Source organism: Oryzias latipes, chromosome 5 (genome assembly GCF_053564925.1).
Source record: "Oryzias latipes strain Hd-rR chromosome 5, Olatipes_Hd-rR_3.1".
In the NCBI taxonomy this organism is placed as follows: Eukaryota; Metazoa; Chordata; class Actinopteri; order Beloniformes; family Adrianichthyidae; genus Oryzias; species Oryzias latipes.
The window spans coordinates 10149014-10175344 of NC_136241.1; the positions used below are offsets into that span (position 1 = coordinate 10149014).

The 26331-nt window shown below is 38.5% G+C and overlaps 1 protein-coding gene across 2 annotated transcripts in view; it reads right to left on the reverse strand.

Moving 5' to 3' along the window:
- The window catches only part of foxj3 (forkhead box J3), an 84462-nt gene that overhangs the window by 28901 nt on the left and 29230 nt on the right, over window positions 1-26331 (reverse strand). For both annotated transcript variants that reach the window (XM_023954861.2, XM_078947054.1), the window contains exon 2: window positions 16335-16855. In XM_023954861.2, coding sequence (XP_023810629.1) covers window positions 16335-16655 — 321 coding nt within the window. In that variant the 5' untranslated portion in view covers window positions 16656-16855. The remainder of the gene's footprint in view (window positions 1-16334; window positions 16856-26331) is intronic.

Here is a 26331-nt window from a genome sequence, read left to right on the forward strand (position 1 = left end):
TCCTTGTAAAAAGAAATCACAGATGGACCCTACAGTCCATTAGCCAAGTTAATGTAGAGCTGCCAGACTTGCTGACCCATTAATAATACATTGCAGTGGTCAAAAGAGGCCAGACACCTCTGTGCACCCTTTCATCTCTCTACATGGTCACATTAATGGACTAATTCAGATGCAATTAACTGGGGAAAGAGAGGCTGTGGCCTTGTGGCTGGTGGAGCACAGGCTGAAAGGCTTGGAGCCAAGGCTTGGATTATAATCATTCTCAGCACACACATGAACTCACATTCACAAAACAATTTACATCTCATTAGAAAAGAGGCTACACACTTTGGAGTAAAACAGAAATGGTTTTAACCATTAATACAAAGCCAAATTAAGTTACGGCCATGTTTTAAACAAAAACTATTCAAACTATTTAGAAAAAAACACAAGTGACCATGTTTAGACTGGCCTTACAATAAAAAAAGTAGTAGTAACATTTCCAGCTATTTTTTTGTGTGCATTTGCTGCCTATTAGAGCAAGTTTTATTCCCTAACAGGTTGGAGAAATCCTGCAAATTTAGATGTGACATTGACAAATGAGCAATTACAGGGACGGTATTCAAATATCACATTTGTGACCAGCATGACCCACGATTAGCGCTGCTGATGCAGATTCTTAGATGCAAGAAATGTGCCTGTCAATACAGGCTACTGGGAGGGAGCATGGCCCATTCTGGCATGTCATCCATCACGGGTTCCACTCCACTGCTACAGCTGTGTCACTGTCCCCCTTCCCACAGACAACTGACCTCATTGAGGACGTGCCAACAGGATGATCAAATAACACTCAGGGATGAGTGCTACCATCCTGGTTCACTGACGAGACCAACACTTGGATGATGGCTGTCATTGTGGTAAATTTATCTAAAAGAAGCTTTAAATACCAGTGTCTAAAATTATGTTTGTGCTGCTCATAAATAAAAAGAAATGAGAGTAAAGAGGTAAAAATTACAAGGAGCAGTGTATAGTAATTAACTTCTGAAAATTGGCTCAAAGGAGGAGTTCAAAAACTGCCAAAGAAACAGGATGCACAAAAAAGAAGAAACCGGACAAGATTCTGCAGGATAATTACTTACCATGCAGGTTTTTACCATCTCAATCATTAGGGTCAGTCTTCCTTTAAAATTCTAAACAGATGCGAGTGACCCACATTCAGGATGTCAGACTGCATGAATGAGCTCCCAGACTCAGTTTGTAGGCATACATTGCCGGGAATTCAAACCCAAGCTACAGGCCTTTGCCCATATCCCAACCTGTATGGTGTTGCCAAGGTTTATTTAAAAAATACAATTCACAAGACTCTACTAATTAGTCCTCCAACCCTTTTCTCTTTCATTTCCAAAAAGGAAACGCTGTGTGCAAGCTACAGCACTGGCAGATCAATTAGCAGCAAACTTCACAGTAGGCAATGGTTCATCTGGGAGAGCAGGCTAGCATATTTATGAATATTATAAACTGCATTTCAAAAACCAGAACAGGGCACAAGGAATATTCACTCATACACTAAAAGATGATTTCCAAAAATGTTCTGATAAAGTTCTGGAAATATATTGTCTGGTGTATTCTAAAGCCAGTCACACTTTAAACCTCTGCTGCTCTTTGTAAGAGCAAAAATCTGTTTGCAGACTTAGCAGGGATTGTATATAAACCCAATGTTAACAAAATATAAAGGCGTGATAATCACAAGAGAAATGTAATTTCAATACCAAGCTTTTTTTCCATTTAAAATTACTCTAACATTACCTGCTTTCATGTGAGATTAAGTAGTCTCTAAATTATTCATTAAAATTTTTTGGCTACATTAAATAAGTTACAAACATTTAACTTATTTTAGATACAATTATTTGGCAATCTAGGCACTACAACCAAAAAACCTCAGATTAGATTAGATTAGATCTGCTTTATTGTCATTGTCCGTTGACAATGAGATTGAAGCATCGCCATCAGTGCAAGACAAGCAAACCTTTGACCCAGGAATGTTTTCAATACCACTGTTGGTTATTAGTATCATACTGTCTATGAAACAGCTGGTTCATTGCAGCAACCATCATGTTTCGCTGCCATTCTTAAGAGCGTGAGAACAAACAGACAAAACTAAATATGAATAGAGAGGACAATCATATTATCATAGAATAGATAGAATAACTAGAAAACAGACACAAACCTAAACATATATATTTTATTCAAATAAAACCAACCCTGAAAGAGCTTTTGAGCTACATGCAAACATCAACAGTACGACTCAAAAGAATTAAAAAAGTAACTCAAATTTAATTTGCTTTTCATTTGCTTATTTTCAATTACTAAATTGTTTTCACTGAAAAAAAAGAAAAAATAAGGTCTTGATGTACATATCCTACAAATCTACAGTGTGACATAAAACGAAAAAGCTGATTAGGTAAAAACATCTGACTAAATTTCAGGAAAAGGAAGCACTTTATTTAATGTGTTTCTGGCAACTGAAAAATAACAAAGACTGTCAAAATCCCCTCGCTACTCCCTCACCTCAAAAAGACTATATAGAATGGAAATATCCAGTGCCCTGGATTTTAATACAATTTGGCAACTTTTTTAAAAATGTATTAACTTATTTTTTTAAATAAGCTAAGTATGACGTCAGTTTGCCAAAGTAAGAACCCCATAATTGTGAACATTTTACAAAGACGAATTATGGATCCATTGAGTTCTGCTGATGACAGCTTGAACACCTACCCTAACCCAAACCACATGTTGTTCAAATACAATGCATCATGGTCTATATTTTCAAATTTTGTAGGCATTGATGCACACTGGGTTTTCCCAGAGACCTCTGGGAAATTTCACTGGATTTTGGATTTGTAGATTCGGACACCCCAAATAAATGCCGAGCACTCTATATAGTGGACTGCAGGGAGCAGGGAGTGAATTTGAACACAGCCATATATTTTACCCAGAAGTTATTCATTATCAAACAGCAAAGATGTTTAACCTTTTTACTGATTTAAAAGTTGTTTTAACCCTTGTGCTATCCTATGGGGTCCAGAGGACTCGATCCTTACATTGGCGTGTTCTCCCTACCATGACAAACGTGGATAAAGGTGAAGAGGATTTCATGTAATCCATGTACACCAGTGAAGATCACAGATCTTTAAAGAAAAAAGGTATAGCGCGCTGTCTTGTGGGGTCTAGATGACCCCACTCCCAATGTTAAAGGGTCTAGGATAGCACAAGTGTCACGATACTGCAGACACTGCCTTTAAAACATAAAAAACTATCATGTGTTTACTTAGTCCAGATAAGAATCAACAGCAAAAGTTAAAGTTTCAACAGAGAGCAACAAGACCAAATGGGTTAATATCGGCTGTTGTCTTGAAGTTGAACAATTCTCACATCCAAACTTTTCTTCAAAAATAATAAAAGCTTAATATAAGTTACATCTATGCTGAAAGACTTCCTTCAAGAGGACTTCTTATGTTTCACTACATCTAGAAGATAAAGACTGAATCAAACGAGCAGATAAAAACCTTTATTTTAAATCAAAATCCTGAAGCTATTTTAATTAATTATTGCATAAATGAATGGTTGGCAACTCTCATTTTTAACATATCCTTAAAGATTGATACAAATAGTAGGAATAGGGCAGCAGCATCAAGGTGCACAACTACAAACCAGATATTGACCTCATAATCGATTAAAAACCACAATCATAAGGTTTTACAAGCCACTGTTGCATTGTGTTTGATCAAAAACAGCAGATGGTGAGGAGCAATTAAAAAGCAATGGCTGCCTTGAATAATAATTTGAAAAATCCTGTATGCAGTGAATAAAAAGCATGACAGTAAGGCTTACTGTCAAAATGACAAACACAATTTAAAATAAAACAGTCGCCAATATCTTTAAACAGGTCTGCAGGCCACTTGAGGAGGCAACAGAGGCCTCAGGCCATTTATGTACTGCACTGCAGTCAGCACTTCACTCAGTGCAGCGCAGGGACAGCAGCTTCTGCCAAAATGTATCCATGCCAAGGCCTGCCAGCATGCTTTCCCCACCCACTCTAAGGGCCAAAGCATGAGCGGTGGGGAGCCGGTAGGCGGGTGCAAGGTGATGCTGGTGGGCGGGTGGCCAGGCTGGAGCTTCCTGACATGGTAACCTGCCTCACAGCAGGATCAAACTAGCAATCGAGTGAATCACTACTTCTCCCACAAACTGAAAGTCAGTGCATCACCGGCACAGAGCCACACTGCTGTCTCTACGTTACTGTAAAGGCTTGTCACTGTGATTTACCTGTAAGACAAGGTGAAGAATTAAACCTAAACAAAAATAGTTTCAGGGTTGATCTGAAATAACATTTCAAAAATGCAAATAAAGACTATTTATTTATTTATTTATTTATTTATTTATTTATTTATTTATTTATTTATATTAGCTTGTCTACCTCTGTTGCTGATATTTGAGTTTTAGCCAGGTCTTTTAAATGATCCAGTCTCATTATCCTACAGGCTAAAGGGGCGGATGAAGGAATCAAAGTCTAACACCAAAGCTATTTTACACTTTTGGATTTCAGAGCCTGCAAATTTCGGCTCGAGGTGGAAGATACAGAAAAAAAAGGTGGAAAAGCTCATACCTCTTCAATCTTCTACAAATAAACCAAAGTTGCAAGGATTTCCTGAGCTGTGACGAGTCACTACTCAGAAGCAGGCACATTATCTATCTACAGAGTAAATAATGTCCTGGAGGACCCAAATCGCCTCTTTAAAAAAGGGCAAGCTGCTCCAGGCCACCAATATTAAGCTTCAGATCCGATAGGAAGTCAAACCTTTGATCTGTTTTGGGGTACTGTGTATTTGCATTTTATAATGAGATCAAAGCAAGGTCCAAGCCTTCTACAGAAGGCAGCTCTATGCTTCATATCTGCACTCTCACTGAATTTACAGACTAATGCAAGAGCTACAGACCCTGGTGAAAATGCAGAAATGGATGTCAATGTTTGTTAATCAATACCAGAAACCCCCTATTAACTTACAAATATTTTTGTCCCAGTACAAAGATTCAGAACACAAAAAAAATAATACTAAAAAGTCCCAGTGGCAGCAGCAGCAGCAATCTTTTCAACAGTTACAAAGGAAACATTTCACACATTTTTACAGTGTTTAAAAACGGAGTGATTTTATTTGGCATCCTCACCTGGAAGAAATGTAGAGATAAAATTTATACACCTCGCCTGAGGAAATCCCACAAGTAGAATAGAGGAGGTTTAAAATGAAAGTGGAGGTCAACATTGAAAAACATATATATATATATTTTTTTTTTATTCCAGGAGAAAGCGCCAGAAAAGAACGTCAAACGTCATGTCAATTTCCTAAGCTGGTTTGAGAGTTTTACATCTTTAGGCAGCAAAAAAGAGATGGAAGTTGGAAGATTGCGAACAGTCAGAAGATGTTCCATCAGCAAATGGATTTTAGAACTGTATGCAATTTAAACATATGAGGTAATTGCGGCCCAAATGCCTCACACTCATTTTTTTGGGTGCAAATTTAGCTTTGATTAGAGCCATCTTATACTGATTTCTCTTTAAATTTCAGAACAGAATTAATTTAATTCCAGACTAATATTTATTTACTTGTGTCGATGAGTTAACTGTAGTATGTAGTACAAGACTATCTGCAATGTTTTCTTTCTGAGGAGATGTTTTAAAAGAATCTATTAAGGTTTGTGTCTGTTTTCTAGTTATTCTATCTATTCTATATTGCAGCTGCTCTGCTCATATCTGGATGTTTTCACACAACCTGACCTCAATCTGGGGGCCCATAACATGGCTTGACTTAGAATGCAGTAACTAAGGTAACACTGGATCATAACATCCCCTAAAAACTTGAACCCTATAGATAAAAGGCACTTAATCCTGAGTTTGGACCCAGGACATCACCTCGTTATGCTTCCTCACAAACTCAATCCCTTAGATTTCTCAGCACTTAAAGGATACATATTGTTTTGAAGTTATATTTATTTTCTGATTTGATAGCTTTCTTTTGGGCTATATTGCCGTTTATGGACAATGGTCAATTGTGGAAAGGTTCAAATCAGAGCGGATTGCATTTCTGAGTATGGTTTTTTTATCAGCTGCTCTCTATTCATTCTGGCAGAAATGACCACTGTTTGATTTCATCCCATTGGTTCCATTTTAATACTTCTAGTGACACTTTTACTCCAGGAGGACATTCTGCAGCCCTGTGATGGAGGTACTGGGATTGTGATAGGCTAAACAGGCTGCCAGAAAAGTCATCCCACAGGTTGCCTCCCAGTTAACCTGATGAAATATGTAAGTGTATCTGCTGTGCTTCTATGAGAGATCCAGACACCCTGAACTCTTTACCAGGCAGCAGTGTATTAAGTTTGCTTTTATTTTGCTTCGGATAGCAACATTGCTCTGAATGAAATGTTTTCAGTACTTCATGAAGTAAAGAAAGTTTTCAAGCTTTGTCTTGCCACAAAGTTGATTTAGAATCAGGTCTTTATCCCACACCAACTTGTTGTTCTTGTGTAAATGTGCCTATATTGTGAAAGGAGTCCAACAGGATTTGGGGGATAACTCTACTTTGTTTTAACTTGCAAAACACAAATATTGAAGAAACCTGGCTTTATGGATTTTTTTTTGAATAGCTGTATGGAAAAAAATCCCAACATCCAGTACATTAGGTAAGCTAAATACCACCAGAAGAGTCTAGTGCTGCTGGAAGAAAACCAGAGCAGTTCTCTACTGCCTCAAAATGTGACCCCTAATGTTATCCCTTCATAGAGTCTAATGGTGTGGAGTTCAGAGTGCCAGAATTACATCTTTTCTCATCATAACTTTATTGCTTCAGCCCTTAATTTGACAACTTTACACCTTTTGGCCTTAAACTTAATAGTCTCAATCATTTCCTATAAAACGGACTAAAACGCTGCTAGAAAGAGGAGCGCACAGCATTGCTGCTGAAGGAAAAGCACATAGAACTTTAAACATGTTTTCAGCAATCACTGGCATGTGAAAGATTCCTGATGTCAAATGAAAGTTTTGTGCTTTTTCTATATGTTCCACTGAAATGCTTCTGGTATTTGTCTTGTAACCTGCCCTGTGATTGAAGTAAGACCGCCTTATGCACTGCATCACAATTTGCTGAGCAAAAAAAAAAAAATCCTGACACAGGAAGTTAGTGCTTTGAATGACAGAAAAATCTTTTTTTTTTAACAATTTGAATCAATATAAATCAAATTACAAAATCTATAAAGCTTAAAAGAGGAACTTTTGCATGCGATTTGTTTTTCACATTAACTTGGGTTAAATTTAGTTATGATGAAGGTAACTGCATATACCGGTACCTCAACATTACACACATCATTTAGCACAGTGGCCTTTAGTTTTATAAGAATGTAAATGTATATAGCCTAAAAAATAGTTATTTTATTCTGTAATTATATCAAATTATTGTTTACCAAATTTCAACATAAAATATACAACCCAAGCTAAAAAATAACATAAAAAATACAAATCATTTTGCTTTTTCTGTTTGAAAATTTAAAAAAACAAAAAAAAAAAACTTTCAAAATAGATTGGAATTTATTTTTAATTTAAAAAATAATAATCAGAATTTGTATCAACTTCTTCAGCCCCACTGAGCACTACTTTCAAGGAGAAATCTACTGTGGTAAGGTGAGATCTCTTATTTTGTGATAATCTGGTTCACATAAAAGACCATCTTAATTTTAAATTGCCGACACACTAAAGTCAATACTGCATAAAAGAAGAAGCTGACAGAAGAACAGGATATACTTCCTTAGATAAATGTGTTCAGAAACAAAATGCATCCAAGCAATCAGGAATATGTAAAAAAATAAATAAAAACGTGCTTTACATTAAAATAGCTGATAAGAATGGAGGCTACAGCATTAGAGCTGAATCATGCAAACAACTGCACAGAAAAATCCTTCAAAACAAAAAATCAAATATACCTCAGAGCCAGAAATGGTGCAAGAAAGACTAACTGATCTCTTGCTCGTGGATGCCAAGCACATATTCTGCTTCCCTGGAGGCAACAACAACATTTGACCTTGAGGAATTATGTGTTTTTATTGACAGGACTTATTGATATTTCTTAAAAGCGGAAGCAAATAAAGTTCTACAGAGATGATTAAACTGCTGGTGCTCAGATTAGCCAGGTCTCATCTCACAGGCACAGCGTGCATTATCATAAAGAATAGAAGTAAGCATGTGTTGTGTTTCAAATTGCTGCGGCTGACATCTCCAGGGGAAGGGAAGCGCTATGACTACATTTGACCTACATTCACCCCATCATAGCATGCTTGCTTTCATCTAATTACATACACACAGGCATGCACACTTAGCCACTCTATAGAAGAACTCCTAACACAGCTACAGTTGGGGAGAGTAAAACTGCAAGCACAAAACAGAACACGCCTCTTTGGGCTAATGTTGCTTCCAAACCTTTAAAGTGTGCCAATTCCTTCCAACAAATGGGACAAGCACCATAACCACAGTGCTAAACAAAAGTATGTGTCTAAATACAAGTATGTTCTATAAATACAGATTCAAGCACAGTTTTTATTCTCAGAAAAACTATGACAGAGAAACCACAGCACTAACAAGAATTGAAAAATTCAGAGGTGCAGGCCTTTGCTGAAGAGCACATCTAGAAATCGCTTCTTTAGTTTCCTGTACTCTGGTTAGAGTGATGTGGTTCCTCACACTTTTAATGTAAGGGTATTTCTACATTTGCAAGCCGCATGCAGACTGCGCTAGCTTCTAATGAACAAGAAAATGATTGAAGAATGATAATGACTAATTTTAGCACTTGCATTTTCGTCACAGACATCATTCCAGTTGAGTCAAATCTTTGTTAATTTTGATAATGAAACCTGCTCAATTCGAATGCCTTGCAACTGTGGGTAGAAATGAAATGGTGGAGTCCCTAAATTTCTCACACTTTGAAGGAAATCCATGAAGAGCCTCAGCCAAATTACAGGATAAAATAATAAAACACAAACTACAAATATTAGAAAATTAACTTGAAACAAAATTAAAGTAAATTTAAATAGGCCAATTCTTGTTAAAGTATGTAAAAGACAATATAAAGGTCAAAAAGGAATCCAAAGGAAGACTTAATGCCTCAGTCACACGCGCGCGGCTGCTGTGGGTTTCAGGGTTGTCTGGGTTTTAGAGAGGAGGAGCTTCATCTTAAGAAGACCACAGATGTGCCTTGCAGTTCCCTTAAGGTTTGTAAGTCCACCATAAGGGACGTAATGAAAATGGAACATATGACTGTCGTGTGTGTGGTATCATAAATAATAATGCATGTTGCATGCACTTATGATAAATTGGGGATGTACAGTGCCCTATAGCATTATTTCAGTCATTAGAGAGGTGTTCGCCCTGGCTTCTTACCAAACACATGCAAATGCTGCACACAAAGGGTGTGCAGGTTATACATTAGTGCCCGTAAGATACCTGTAGGATGCCCACACAAATTATGCTCTGCTTAGCTTATATCCTCATTTCAAACTGTCAGGCTGTGCGCCAGGGCAGGGAGCACGCACCTTTCACGTGAACAGCACTACACAAAGGGGATCCTTGCACAGTGTTTGTGGGGGTTGAAAAAAACGGCACAACACGCCTGTTTCTCTCCTACTTACCCCTGATCTAGCCTTACTTGTTGCTTGTCTTAAGTCTCTTCTTCAGCTGGCGGTGTCAACCGCCCAACGAATCATAGAATCTCCAAGTCATCGAGGTCATCTACAAGAGATGTCGCCTTCGCCAAGCACACAGTATTCTAAAGCAGTGGTTCCCAACCTTTATGTGGCATGAAACGGTATACTTTAATTAAAAAATGTGTTATTAATAACAGATAATAACACAAGTGGAACTTCAATCTCTGGTAACATATTCTGCCAAGTAACTTCATGAGTGCTATCCATACAGGCTCGATTTTTAGGAGTAACTTGCTGCGATAAATCCAATTTTTAAGTAGGACTCCTGGTAGCCTACTGTTTTGTTTTGTTTTTTGTCTCGAGGTCGTAGCCTGTTCTTCCATCAGTTTTTCTGTCCTGCACTTATCCCTGATCCATTTGCAAAGAACCGTTTCACATACAACTTTTCTCGTGTTCCTCCCCGCCGGACTACTTTTACAGCTCAAGTGACTGAAATGTAACAGAGATTTCTTTCAATTTCCAAAACAAAGATTTTTCAGAATAAAAGATTGTTCAAATGTAGTCATTTCGCTCCTCTGACCAAACTTTGCAGCTCAAAAGATCGAAGGTGTAGCTGAGATAATCCGGTTAATTAAAAAAAAAAAAACAATTTTAAAAGAAAAGGAAAAAAAAAAAACGGCATAATTATTCATTTCTCCCACAGTCCGGTGCCAATTGATCCACGGACCGGTACTGGTCCGCAGGCCCAGTGGTTTGTTACCACTGTTTTCTAAAGGACTCAGGGACTCACCCCGCTCACAGACTGTTTTCTCCCTTGCCTTCAGGCACACGCTTCAGCGTCCCCAAGTCAAGTACTCGTAACAAAGGAGCAGTTCTTTTCCCGGGACTGTTTCCTTTCTAAAGTATGTCCCCCACTGACACCCCCATACACCTCACCAACTTCTGGGTATTTATTATTGCAAATACAACTAATAAACTACACTGTATGTCCACCTATCTGTTAATGCAAATATATCATATTTTTTTGATTTTTTGATTTGAAATGGTTTATTTCAAGCAATTAAGTAGAAATAATACACAACAGCAATATAATCATCAGTTATACATTCATACAGTAACTAATCAAACTTAGGATAATTAGACATATTAATAAATATTGCTTGAAAGAGAGTGGAAGGAAGCGAACTTATATAATCCCACCCCGTTGTACTATAACCATTTTATTACATGATTTATCAATATCCGGTTCCCAGTTTTTATCAGACAGAATTAAAAATCATAAGATATCGATAAAGCACATGGCTGTGTAACCCGGAACCGGTTACATCATATGTAAATTTCTAATGAGCCCACTCGTAAATCTGTACATAACTGTTTATAATTTTTTAATAGTAGTACTATCCTGTATATTATATTCATATTCACCTCATATCAATATGCATATTTAACTTATTTTATCATATGATTATATCCTGTACTTTACTGCTTGTTTGCACTCTGGTTAGACACAAACTGCTCGTTGTTACCTTGTACTTGTACATGTGTTATGACAAAGTTGAATCTAATTTAATCTTAATTGTTCACTAAAACCTGACGCCCGCCCACAGCATGCCCATAGAAAAAATGTGCATGAACATTTTTGGCTGTACAGAACTGTTCAAAAATGCAGTGAGTTTTACATCTTTATTGTTAAATAATATATATATTTTTTTTAAATTTGACCAAAGGTCCCTTTGAGCAACTTTGGTAAGAATCAATAAAGTCATAATTTCAATTAATAATTCAATAATTTCAGATTATCCCAGGAGTTTACCATGTCATTATTTTTTTTTTTAAATCAACAACAAAAAAAAACAAAAATCACATAACTTCATATAGAACATCTTACCAAAAACCCACATTTTAAAATTTGGTGCAGCTGGTTGGAAAACATCACTGACATCAATCTCAGACACCTGTAATAATTAGTCTGCCAACTGAGTTCAACTAAAGAAAAAGCAACTAAAAAAGACGTTCCATATTATTAAGCAGACCAACATGTTCAACCAATAGGGGAAGAAAAAAAATCTCTTTGCTGCCAAAAAGCATGAATCAGTTAAATGCCTTGGACAAGGTATGAAAACCTTGAATATTTAAAGAAAACCTAAGGCTGATCATCGTACTATTAAGATATTTGTGGCTGAGCACACACAGGTTAATGCAGATAAAGGCAGAATGAGGAATGTTTCTACTAGACAAATGCATCAGATTTAAAAAGCAGCTGTTAAATACAATTACAAAGCAGCAAGAACATTTTTGAGGCTGCTGCTGTCTCTGGAGTCCCACTAACATCAAAGTGTAGGATCCTCCAGAAGCTTGCAGTTGTACATTAACCTTCTATTCGGCCACTCCCTAAAAAACACTCAGGGGCAGAAAAAGCTGCATTGGGCCCAGACATACATGAAGGCTCATTTTCAAACAGTCTTGTTCACTGTTGAGTGCCGTGCAACCCTGGATGGTCCAGATGGATGCTGGGTGGATGGGCACCATGTCTCAACAAGGTTGTGAAGTTCGCAAGGAGGTTGTGGAAGCATATGGAGAGAGCTGGTCGGCCTCTTTAGGGTCCCTGAAGGTGTCAAAATGACATCTTCATGCAAGACAATGCACCATTTCATGCTGCAAGGAATACCTTTGCATCATTAGCCGCGGTTACATGGGCAGAATATCTTGATCGGATCAATGGTCGGGTTAAAATTCACCCGTGCACATGGGCACAGAAAACCTTTTTCCGATTAGAACAAACGTTCCCATGGCTCACACTCTCGTTCGGAATGAATCATTTGGGCATGCGCAGTAGTGTAAAAATCACCCGGATGCGGATATAGGTCCCGTTGTAAACAAACCGCTTCCATAGACATTTATGCAGCAGCTCGGTAACATACGAGACGATCTTCCAAACGTGCTTTTATTAATGTCATGAATATTATGAATTGCCTGTTCGCTCATCGTTATATTTAATCTGTGTGGTCAGTGCTTTTTTTGTGGAAGAATTAAGCTGGACGAAAGCTTAGGACAGACTAACACGGGCTAACATCATTAGCCTGATGGATGGACACAAAATCCAGGACCGTGCGAGAAACGCAGCAATCTGCAGCTTTCTAAGGACTGAGCGACATTTATTTCTGCTCTGAAAGTTCACACAGACCGCCCCAAAGCCACTCTGTGAGCTGGCGCCCCGAGCTCTGTTCGAACACGGGTCCTCCTGAGTCCTGCAGCCGCTAACCCAGAGCGGCGGGACGGCTCGCAGTCTGAATTCTCCCACACATAACAAAACAACAAAACGCACACGTAACCCCCCCCCCCCCCCCCCCCCCCGACACAACATTATTAATCCAGCTGCTCTGCTCACTCGGGTGCCAGTGGACCGAGTGAGCGCTCCTCCTCCGAATCTCCCCCGTGAGGGGTGTAAGAGAGGGGAGAGCCAGCGGGGCGAGAGCGGAGCGGCGCTTTTCACGGGGTGTCCGCAGAGCTGGTCGGTCCCGTATGCGCTCCAAAGCTTTCTCTCAGCGAAACACCGTCTATGCGTGACGTAAACCAGAGCAGCAGTGACACACGATCGGAATGACCGTTTACATGCTCCACGATCGGATAAACGATCGGTATAACCCACCTATCTCGATCGGAAAGAAATTCTGATCCGAATGAGTCTGACCGGGGCAGAGTATTCCGAACGGCGCGTTTACATGACGCATTTTCTTTCCGATCAGGCGTTCATTCCGATTACTTTTGCCCATGTAAACGCGGCTATTGGCTGCTATGGGCTAAAAGGAGATCAACTGATGATGTGCCCTCCATCTTCCCCTGACCTCAACCCTATTGAGGACCTTTGGAGCATCCTAAAGCAAAATATCTGAGGGTGGGACGCAGTTCACATCCAAACAGCAGCTCTGGGAGGCTATTTTTGTAAAGAATACCATCATAATGCTGTCTTTTGGAGGTTTGTTCAATAATTTTAAATATATACTGTAATTACATTACATTTTTAAAGGACAAAACATTTTGTACATACATAAGCCGCCCCTGTCTATAAGCCGCATGTGCCCACATTGAAACATGTGTTGTAGAATGATGTGTATGTGCTGAAACAGTGCAGTGTATTAGAAAGAGGGGAGAGCACGTGCAGTGGGAGGGGAGAGCTTATGCAGAGTGCAGCGCAAGAGAGAGAACTCTCCCTCACTCTTGCTCTGCTCCCCCTCCTTCCTCTTACACACGCAGCACGCTGACACACCTACTCATTCTACAACACCTATATAGTGAGTTCAGTAGTTACATAGTTCGTTGTTACTGTTATTTGTTAATAAAGAATAGTGCGTTGTAATTATTACTTGTACCGGTATTCATTTGTGACGCGCCGACGGGGGATTTTGTGTTTGGGGGGGGGGTGGACCGCGACACCGCAACTCCTGCTGCATCATCACCCCGCGATGATCAAAAATCCCACACCGTCACAGCTCTATTCCAAACAGTGCCTGTGTGCAATATGGTAGTAACAGCACTAACAGGGCTGGTTAAAAAAAACATACCGTTAAAAGTCACTGAGAGCAGCAGTGACTTGTATGCGCTTCCTGTGCACTGAAACCATGGAAGTCTTCCTCCTCAGTGTGGGATTGGAATAGCGTCAGACATTCTTCGCAACACAGTCTCTCTGTCTCTCCTTCGTTGTCACTGTCAGTGTCACTATCATCCTGAGGCAATTTCACTCCTGAGAATGCGCTGTCCTCTCAGTCACGCAGCAGACCGGCTTTTCCAAACCCGTTGGTGATGGTGGATTTTTTTCACACTGCTTTTAACGATTGCTTGTAACATGAAAGCTGCGTCATATGCATTTCTTCTTGCATTTTCCATGATGAGCGTCTGTTCGTGCTATTCATTCACAAAGCAGAACTTTACATTAAACTTGCATCTTCCTCGACACATATACCGTATTCCCCGTCTCACTCTTACCCGTTCTGCTCGAGCGTTTGAAAAAAATGCATAAATTAGCTGTATCATTGAATAAGGCGCAGGGTTGAAAGTGTGTGACAAAAATAGCGTTTTATAATCCAGAAATTACGGTACTCTAATCCTTAGTGACTTGAAAATTTTGCTCACTGTCATTTGCATCTAGTATTAAGAAAATCATATAAAAATATAATTTGCCTAATAATTTGGAATGCACTGTAATTAAGACTATGCAGTTTTCAACCAAAGTTTAAAAAAAAACTTGTGTCATATTCTAGGACAGTTTTTGGAGAACAGCAGTAGTTCATTGGAAATTTGCCCAAGTTGGGGTGGAGTAACCCCATCACCCTTCCCGTCACCCATAACTAGGAGCTCTCTGTTTACACATCCTCCTGCTAGCTTTGTGTCCTGCCCAGCATATTTACAAGCTTTGAGTAACAAAGTTTTTGGTGTGCTCCTGATTCAAAACGATTTGAACAAATAAATCATCAAAAAATGCACTTTTAAGGTCAATTTTCTTTATATATGTCCTCCATCATGAGATGAAATGGAACAAGAACATGTTATAAAAACACCAAGAACCCAATTTTCTTGGAGTGGGTGTTTAAGTCCTTTTATTACCGTAATTAATAAATATTTAAACAAATTAAGACACACTCAGTTGTGTTACTGGAAAAAAGGTGAAAAGAAGCACAAAAAGAAAACAAGAGTTGCAGAATGAAACAATTTCCTTTCAAATGGCTATTCTGCAAAAACTAAAATCAATCCATTTTTAATACCACACGCTCCCCTTCCTCACCTACACGTGCACAAACACACACACACCTCCATGCAGCCTGTATATAAGCCAGAGCTCGTCGCCCCGGGAAATGGGCTTCATACATCTTGTCTGACTGCAATAAACCAGTGCCTAAGATTCTATTTCCAATAAACGTAGACTGATTGGAAAACTCATTCTAATATCAATTTCCATCTGAGCCCTTTAAAAGGCAATCAGCATAGCTTCATCTCAGTATATCATGGCCTCCTTGAGATGATGACACAGCATTGGCTTTCTCCTTCTGCATAATGGCCTTCTCCTATCAAGGCATCTGCAGTGAATAATACCACCCATGAATGGGCTATTTAGCCTGTGTTCGCACAGATAGGGGCTACTTCTCTGAATATTAATCCATGGTTTTACACTTCATATCATTTTTTAAGGCTGTACCATTTGTCATTTAGAGGAATACAGCACTTAGTGTGATTTGACACACTCTTAGTTTCTCTCTAAGCTTTCTCAGAGGTGACAATGGCAATTACCAGTGTCTCAGCACTTTGTTTAAGATACCCAGCACCTACAAGAACACCTTGCCTAAATCAGGTATCAATTTCAACCATTATGTAAATGCATTCAGCAGCTTATTAAAAAATGCAAAGCAGAGGGTAACCCTCTGCACACGGATAAAAACAAAAAACAAAGAAACCATCACAGATTACATAAATCAGGCACATCTTTAGGCTAGATATGGCCCTTTTCTAATATTTTGACAGTTCCTTGACACGTGGATATCCCCACAGTCTTTTTCATACTCTTAATTTTGTTTAGATATAAAGGTTGAATGGTTTACAATAGCTTTCTTTTTCCTTACCTTCCAGCCGCTGCCTGCTTCCCTGTAGTAGGGAAAGTTATCACAGATCCACTGGTAAATCTCACTCAATGTCATCTTCTTCTTTGGCGAACTGTTGATGGCAAATGTGATAAGGCTGGCATAGCTATAGGGAGGTTTGCCGTCCTTGTGCTGCTGGACCTCCTCCTGATCCAATGTGGTGTTGTGATCCAGCAGGGTGCTCTTCTTGCCCATGCCTGGCCCATGTGCATTCTGGGCATCAGCCTTGCGGATAGCTGCCTGCATGGTCAGCTGAGGAAGCCAATCCATGGAGGTTAGGCTACTCTCCAGCTCCGACGTCATGGTGACGGCAGGCGGTGCACAAGGAAATGGGGGGGGGGGGGGGGGGGGGGGGGTGGTGGTTGTAGTTGTGGTGGCGGTGACCGTTGACAACTTGTGACTTTCCAAATGCGTCCCAAGGGTTAAAAGATACAAATCTGAGTGGGATGGAACTGGACTCCCTCAGCTCAGGACATTAGCACAGCATCTTCTGTTGGACAACACTGGAAAAAGATAAAATGAAGACATGTTTTTAATTTTCATTGTAATGCAATTCAGTTTGTGAGTATGTATGTAAAACATATTGGCTATACAATGTCCCCTCACTATTTCGCCGTTGACCTTATGTGATCTCCCAATTTCTTTTTGTTTCAGAGCATGATGCAGCACCATATTGCAAAATTTACATAATAAATATTTGATCCCAGCAGATCTTTGTTTTCATTCTATAAAATTGGACTTATTTTCCTGCAAAGGTTTGAACTTTGAGTGTTCAAAGAAGAGAAAAAAAGTGTATTAAGTGAGCAGTTAGCTGTTTTACAGTCTTCAAAATCTATAATCCTACTTCGCTGATTCCACCTACTACGGGTTCATTTTTATAACTTAAACCACGCAATAAAAGAGGGAGCACTGTAATGCCAAAATATAGTGAGAAAGCAGTTCTATAAAGTTTGCAGTAATTGGTAAAGGATTGATCTATTTAAGACAAGCTATCAACTATTTCAACTTCCTGCACCCCTAATAAACCGTCTAATAGCTGAAGGTCTAGAAACACAGTGAATGCTGGGCAGTTGTTTCGCAATTGCCAGTCAAATGGGAGAAGCTTTAGAAGAAATCCCGGTTCTCTCACCAACACTCTCCTCCCTGCTGCTTATCTGCTTGGGTTTCTCCCTTTCCCCTGCAGCAATCCAGCAAGTAACAAAAAGCAAACGATAATGGTCCTACAAACTGTCTTTTGTGATCAATGTGTCAACTGTTGGGGAGAATGAAGCAACCCATCGGCCCAGAAGAAACTGTCATTCCCATCTTAAAAATAGTTGAAAGGTTAGACGGCACAGAAATTACGAACAGAGGTTAAAAGATGGAGTGGTTGTAGAAATGAGTAAGATGACACCGCCTTAAGTCTGAGAAAGAACAACAACATAAAAAGAAAGTAAAATGAGGAGTTTGAAAAGCGTGTAATACTTATTAAGCTGCGAGATTTTTCCCTTGACTAAGCATGCCAACATGTGCTTGTGCAAGAATGTGTGTGTAAGTTTAAGTGTGTGCCATCAGTCTGAAAAGAAAAAACAGTTCTGACAGCACTCAACAGCCAATATAAATATGTTTTTGTGAAGTTATGTATTAATTAAAAACTGTGTGTGATGACCTGTGCGGTCACATAAAAGGGTAGTTGAAACGCTTTGAGCTAAACTGGTTTTGTGTAAACATTTAAACCAGTAGTTCAGTTGCAGCTGTATTTAAAAAAAAAAAAAAACTTTTATAATAATAATGGTTATCCATAAAAAAATCTTATTGAATAATGTTTTTTTTTTATCTTTAACAAGCTTATTTCTTCGTCTTTTACTGTAGTTTATGTAATTTATTGAATCATTCCTTCATACTTTTAATGATTTTTTAACTATAATCATTTCTCCTCTGTGTTCTTTTAAATGTAACTTTGGTTTTTGTGAATTTATTCTGATAAAGTAAGAAAGAAAAAGTTGTTTCGTAAGATAAAATAAGAAACAAGAAGATTTTTCATGTTTTTCTGTTTGTTTGTTTTTACTTTTTCCAACACACTTTCATAACTCGGGCAAAACCTTCTTTAGTAAGGTGTCTCAGTTTTTCCAAACAAAGATTGTGATGTCTTCTTTCTACATTTTTCAAGGATTATAGGACTTATTGGAAAGCATAGCTTCTGAGGTTATTCTCCAACTGTGCAGGCGTGAGCAGATCTAGGTAAGTAGAGTTGTTGACTAACCACACTGACAGGTGAGTCAGCCTAATGAGGGGGAAAAATAGTCCCAGACTACAAAAAGAGCTAAAAAAACAAATCACTCTTCAGTCACCTCCACCCTATAACTGACATGAGTGAATCACAATATAGACCGAATATATATCATTTACATTTATAAAAGTCTATACGAATTTAGAGATAATTAAAGTCATAGTTGCTCATTGATTGGTCAAAATTATCATTTTTAAATACAGTTTTAACAAAATGCTACAAAATGCTGTTGAACAGACTGAACTGGTAAAGCAGCACACTGCCCACCTTTTCCATTTAATATGCATTCATCTTTACTAGACAATAATTTCCGACTAAAACCTTGGCATTAATGAGAACAGCAAGAACAAAGCAAATAAATATACCAGGAGGCCACAAGAACTGATGGGACCAAGAAAAGGGTTGAATAAAGTGTCCTGCCTGACATAAAAAGACGTGCTATTGAACACAGCATGCTAATGACACAACAACTCTAAAATCTGCAGGGCCAGGATGATGCCTTAATTAGAGAACCTTAGAAGGCTGCAGGAGTGATGAAGCACACACAAAAAGGCAGAGAAAATAATTCATATCACACCCCGCTCCCCTCCACGCACACACCTTCTTTATTACTCAGCCTGTAGTACAGTCAGCGCTTAGACAAGCCTTAGCCTGCTACAAAATCACGAAGGACTACACAAGTATGTCTATCAACAGCTTGGGATAGGGGAAAAAATGCCCTGGAAACAGGTACATTAAAACAGGGATGGAGAACAGTACAGGTGACTGCTGGAGCAAGTATGATTTCAGATTAGTTAAAATAATACTGACATCCACTAAGAAAAGGCAGAATGATAAAAAAAAACAGAAAGCGGCTTTATTTTCATGAAATTTCCTGTAATATTTTCATTTAAGAATTCAAACTTTTATTCATCTTTGTTTGATTTGAATCATTGTGTCAAAACTGTTTCCATAGCCTAACAAAATCAAAATTGGCTTTAAAATTAAAATATGACATATATCAATATTTAATCAGGTCATCATAAAATCATAACTCAAAATGTAACCAACACCACAGATTCACAGAAAAATCAAAATAATATCAATGACAGACACCACTGATCAGGCCATGGGGCATCAAGCAGGAAAAAGGGAAATATGAACCAGAAGGGTTGAAGGTTTTAGTGAATGAGCCTAAAGAAAGAGGCAACACTGACACATTTAACAGGGTTCTCCACTCAACATAAATCTTTTTTTTCTCTCCATTTGAGTTTTTTCTTAAAGAAAGTAGGATAATAATAAAAACAAACCTCTGACAAATAATGTTTATCTTTCAGGAGTAAGTGCCTCCCCTGAATGAAAATGGTTTTCCTTTAACAAAATTATCTTCTGAAGTTCTTAACACCACAGATTGAAAGAATCAACAACAGATTCAACTCATGCAAGGCTTTCCCACATTCAAGAATCCCCAATGAGGCAACAAGCTGCGTAACAATCAGACATTTCTTAATACAGACCCAAAAAACATATTATGTCAGCTTGCCATGTTAAGCAAGTATCTACAGAGAAGCAAGTCAGCAAGTGCGTCATAAAATCAGTGCTCTTCCGCATCTCCACTATTGCAAAATTGATGTGCGTACTTAGCAAGCACTTAAAAGTTTAGTACCTTTAACAATGCATTGCCTTTCACAATGCATTGCCCTAGGTGAAATTAATATTTCAGCTGTGGTACTCCTGCAGTGAATAGCACTTAAATGTTCTCAACATTTTAAGTTACAACAATAACCACAGATTTAATTCCAGTTACAATCCAGACCAAATAGAGCACTGGAAAATAAGCATGGAAGTGCGTGCGCACAAATTTATAGTACATGAATACTTCATGCAAAGTGCTTGTCAGATAGAACAAAATCGAAAATTCCTCATTATAAAATACATTTTTAGAACACTTACATTTTAATTTTTTAAGAACTATATCACTTTCTGTTTTTTCATCTTTAAAGCAAAAGTGCTATTTTTCATGCTATCCCAAAGCAACACAGAAAAGGTTGGGGAAAGCATACATATATTAAAAATTGATTCAACAACTGGTCCAAATAAAACCAAAAAAAAGGGTGCTACTTTGGAGCTTGGTGGGCCAGTGTATTCTAACCTTGCAGATGTGAACTCAAAACAAATAACATAATTAAATATCCTGCAAAATAAGGTTACAACCCACCCAAGAGTGTACAAATTAAGTGTAACAATGTATACATGTCATAAAATGCTGCATATAGCACAGTGCATCAACAAGTAAACACTGCCACTTCTCACATCATACCTTGGCATGTGCCAGCATGAGTGTTTATTGCTGCAGGCGTGTTACACACTTGGACTGATGTCTGATTCTGTTACAAGTCTAGTAATTCAGTGCAATAAGCACATATTTGAGAGAATGCTTATAATACTAATGGTTTGCAGGTCTTTTTTAGTTTGTAGACAAGCACATGATTTTCAGGTTATTTAAAACAAATCAAACAGTAAAGGTTGTCGACTTGTAAAACAAAGTTTTACAAAAAGCTATTGCACATATACACAAATCCTGTGATAGCATAAAATTTCCTCACAGGTTGGTTCTTTCACACCATCATCCACATCTCCCATCACTGCCTTTAGTGTAGGAGGTGAATGATTGTAAGCACTTCATCACAGCAATGGCAGACAATTTGACTGAAGTGTGTTCCTGTAAGCTTAAAAGCTTCTGTCTTAACTTTGCAAATACAAGCAAAGTTGTAGACAACCCCCAATCTTTTGCACACACACACCAACTGCCTTTTGTGAGCAACAAATCTCCAATAAAAGAAATGATCAAATAACTGATATTTGTTTATTCCATTCAGCACAGTAAGGATTACCTCAGATCAAAAACAACAAAGCAGTCATGCAGTTGGTTCAAGATGAAATCATTTAATTTTTTTATTATTAAAGTTTGTCTGCATGACCATTTGGCCACAACAAAACAGATGTATTCGATCGATGGGAAAACTTTAGATATAGTGATTCCCAGCTGTACCATTATTAAAAACAGTCGGCAATATTTTGATTATATAGGCTATATAAGCTTCAGCTGGTTCCAACCAATTGAAGTCAATTCAGTCACAGTTTTTTAAAAGGCAATATCTCCGTCGCCATGTTGGAACCAGAAGTCCTCAGTCAGCCGTAATTGGTCCGTCTACTTTCTCCAATCAGGAGTGAGCATATTAGAAGCAGAATCGGGAGAATCTGTCAATCAAACGCTTGAAACATTCAAGACGAGACCAACTACTTTAATTGAGGTCAGTTTATGACGTTAACTTGCGCTACAGCAAAATATCGTGAAAATGTTTTTTTTAGATTAGCTAGAGCATGTTAATATTAGGCAGCAGAGCAAGAATGGTTATTCTTACAAATAAATTAAAAGAGTAATAGTTGTTTATTTCTCAATAGAAGTCTATGGGGTTTTGGCTTTTTGGGACCAGCGGGTACTTCCTATATGGAACGTGAAGGGGGAGGGGTTGCTCAGTCCTGTTCTTATGTACTATTAATTGGCTACAACACATTTTTGACAATACAGCAAATAGGACTTCTTTTATTATTAGAAAAACTTTTCACTATTAGTGTGGAAGTAAAGACGGATCCATCTAAAAAGAAGCATTATGGCTTTGGGGCATTCTTTGACTTCCACACTGACGCCAACCTAAAAACATTTGGCATGAATTGAAAGTAAGTAAGATCAGCAAATAACCAACTGCTTGGTGCTTGGTCCAAAAGTAGTTATTCCTTTATTTGTTTTTTTAGCCTATGTTGCTAGAAATATTTAAAGCATTACTGCGGTCATATTTTTATTCACCTTATTACAAATGAGGACATGGTTTTTGGCTGAAGGGTGACTGCAGAATTCCCATCTAAAACAGCCTTGCTAGGCTTTTTCTAATAACTGTCAGGCTTTGCTTGTCACAACCATTTGCATAATTTCTGTGAAGGGTTAGGTGATGTCGTATATGGCCAATGTATTAACAGTTGCAAAACCAGAAAACTGGCTTCAAATCAGTCAAATATTCAAATCACCCTGAAAACGTTTTGTTTTTTGGGGCGGCCGTGGTGCAGCGGTAGGGCGGTCGTCCCATGATCGTAAGGTTGCAGGTTCGATTCCCGCCTTGCACACCCATGAGTCGAAGCGTCCTTGGGCAAGACACTGAACCCCACCTTGCCTCTGGTGGTAGGCGGGCGCCTGTGTTTGGCAGCGGAGCGACCACCAGTGTGTGAATGTGTGTGTGACTGGGTGAATGGGTCTGTGACTGTAAAGCGCTTTGTCCTTGTAGGAAGAAAGGCGCTATATAAGTATACGCCATTTACCATGTCGTATATGGCCAATGTATTAACAGTTGCAAAACCAGAAAACTGGCTTCAAATCAGTCAAATATTCAAATCACCCTGAAAACGTTTTGTTTTGTTGTCATTCTTTTTCACAAAAAAAAAGCTTGAGTCACTTTTTCCTGCAGAGCATAATCAGGTCACACATTTAAACACAAACGCACACACAAATCTAGACACACTTGAGAACAGAGCTTTGTATTCATTCGTGTACATATTGTACATTGGTATCATAAATTACAATTTCACTAAGAAGTCAACGTGTATTTAAACAAAAAAAGGTTTGAACTTGGATTAAGAGGCACATATTCATTTTTTTATACAATGAGAGAAGATGTGTTTAATAAGCTGTTTACTTTAACCAATAAAATACAGTAGCAAAAATTACAAATAAGACCTATCATTTTTTGTGAAACTTTCATTGCAGTAAAGTGATTAGCAGCTCGGCTACACGCAAATACATGCTCTGCAAATTTTTTTTAACCATTTGTGTGATTTTTGTTAAAAATAAAGTAACAAATCTTACTTTTAAATATCAAATATTTGTAGAGAGGCATTTTTTCCAGGCAGAAAGCCATTTATTCTCAATTACTACTCTCCTCCACTTATCTGCTACTTTTGGAAGAAATTTGGCAACTGTTCATATTGTATACTTGTTCAGAACTGTACTTGTATACAAAGAATGTCACTGCAAACAATGTCACTAGGATTCAAAGGAACAACAACAAACAATATTTACGCCAATGATTGATGCCAAGACTTCGAGCTCCTGGAGCGAGCAGAGAAAATGTGAGAGAGCTCACTACGACGAGAATCTTCCTGCAGTGTGTGATTGTAACTTGGCAAAAGGGAGGGGAAACGCTAAGCATGCTTTCTGTTATGCTTGGCATATGCACTCACAACAACAACAGCGATGTAGCCTGGTAACAAGCCTTTGGCATCAGTACTGTACTGAAACCCAGGTCATACATTCCGTATCAATGGCTTTTTATCCAGTGTGGGAGAAGCCCTTGTTTTCCTAGTGATTCCAAAAGGTAAAAACAAAAAGGGGCGAGTACTCTGTTCACCTGTTTTCAGTTGAAACACATTCTTCACTTTTTCCAGCCCAGGAGGCAAAAGGCTTGGGAGTTATTTTTGACACATCGAACTAAAATAGCTGTGTCCCGCTATTGTGCTTGCACGTGAGCTGAGTAATCGTGTAGAGACCGACCCTAAGCCTAGTCTTTATTAAAAAAAACAAAAAGTAGGTAAAGTCAATGCAAAGGCAACAGCTTTCAATGTCAATCTTTCTTCTCAATTAAAGTCTTAATGGTTCCACTGAAATCACCGCAGGAAAAAAACATTAATAACCCAGTCGTTACTTGCATTTTTAGGATGTGTCAATTATCGCTTCACTGCTCAGCCGGCTGAGTGCATTATTCAGCTTGCTGTACTATAGAGGGGAGCCAGCTGCCAACAGAGCTCTTTCAGCATTACTGAAACTTACAGTCTACAAGTTGTTACATTGATATCCAAGTTTAAGTGTCATTAGCAAGCCAGCAGACATAATTTATTTGGTTCTCTAAAAATAAAAAATCATGCTTGTCCGTTTTGATCTGGAAAGCCAGAAAATATCTGTTTACATGTGGGAGGGAATGCCAAGTCCACTATTAATTTGCCAATTAGTCTGCAAAAAAGCTGTTTGTAAATGCATTTAAGTCTGTTGCCCATTTAAAAATCCATAAAAGTTTGCAATTATTGAGCATAAAAAGGAGGAGTTCTTTTTTTATTTTTCAGCCAGCCCGCACATCAAAAGAGAAATGGCACTAAAAAGCACCCAGTTTCTTCAAAATAAAATGAAAAAGAAAAAAACAGCAAAAGGAGAGAGTTAAAAACCTAGTACTGGTCTCGGGATCGACATTGATGGTACAGAGTGTCAAAAGAGGCTACAAAGGAAGCAGTGAGGTGGGAAGACCCCAAAATAAGACAAACTTCGGAAAAGGTTAAACCATTCATCCGGGGTGACGGGGTCCCCAGAGGCCGTCCCGTCTACTGTTGGGCAAAGTTGGAGTACATCCTGGACAGGTTGCCAGTCTGTCCCAGGCCCACACAATTGCAGACTCACACATGTACATTGTGTGAGCATGTACATATGAAGCATGTTTTTTAATGTGCGAGGAAGCCAGAGTGCCTGGAGAAAACCCACGCAAAACAACACACAGGAAGGACCCAGCCAGGAATTAAACGAGGGCCTTCTGGCTGTGAGGCAAGTGAACTAACCACTGTGCCACCATACAGCCATGAAGGGTAACCATTTTTTTAATGGGTTCAAGGGTTGTTATGTGGATTCAATTACTCTAGTGTCCATGGGGCACATTGATACATTTTCAGAAGGACGATGACACTGTGCCAGCCTCACTACCAGCAAGAACCTGTTGCTAAATTCCAATGCCACATCCCAAAGTTGTTACTATGTTCTACTCCCTGCAATTACTCAACAACTTGGTCATGGCAGGATTTTGTTCTGCCCTTAAGACAGCCCCAAGTCTTACTGGAAGGAAGTCAGAAGCTGAAATTGTAAGAGTCAGAGTGGATTAGCAAAAAACAAGTTTAAGTGAAAGTCACAACATAACAGGGCTCGTGTTAATTTGGGAAATATCAAGGAACTCTTCCAATCCTGACATTTTTTAACTATGATAAGTATTTTAAAGTGAACTTTTGGTATTGACTGAATACCAATTGTCTGCACAATTATACCAATCAGTTCTATAAAAATCATTCAATCTGATCTTCTGCATTCTTTTTTTTTTTTTTTTTTTTTTTTTCACTATCACAGTGTGCCTTTGATGAACATTACTGAACAACTCGTTTTAAACAGAAAGCTTGCAGAATCTCTGAAAAATACTTTTTTGCCCAGATGTGCACTGTTAAAAACCTCAACAGTCACTACTTTAAGTGTTACATAGCCACTATGTACATTTTACGCATATTGCACAAATGAAAATTGGTCACGTGGAAAAAGTGAAAAAAGTTGTGGTCGTTACACAAAATCTTCATGGATGTATCACAAATGAACCACATTAAAACCAAGGAAGAAGTACGATTAAACCACGCAAGGAACATGTAAATCAATGCAGAACATGGATTGTGCGATTATTGTGCTGTTTATATGCAATTCCTTAGTGATTAGTGCATCAATTACATAATTTTAACGTGATACGTGCGCCATATACGCAATATAAAAGTTATACATCTGTGGTAAATGCGTGAAAAGTCTGTTACACCTATGTGGACATACCTGGAACGTTCTTGGAAAGCCATAAAATTGTTTGTGCATCTTGCAAAAATAATCCACAATTG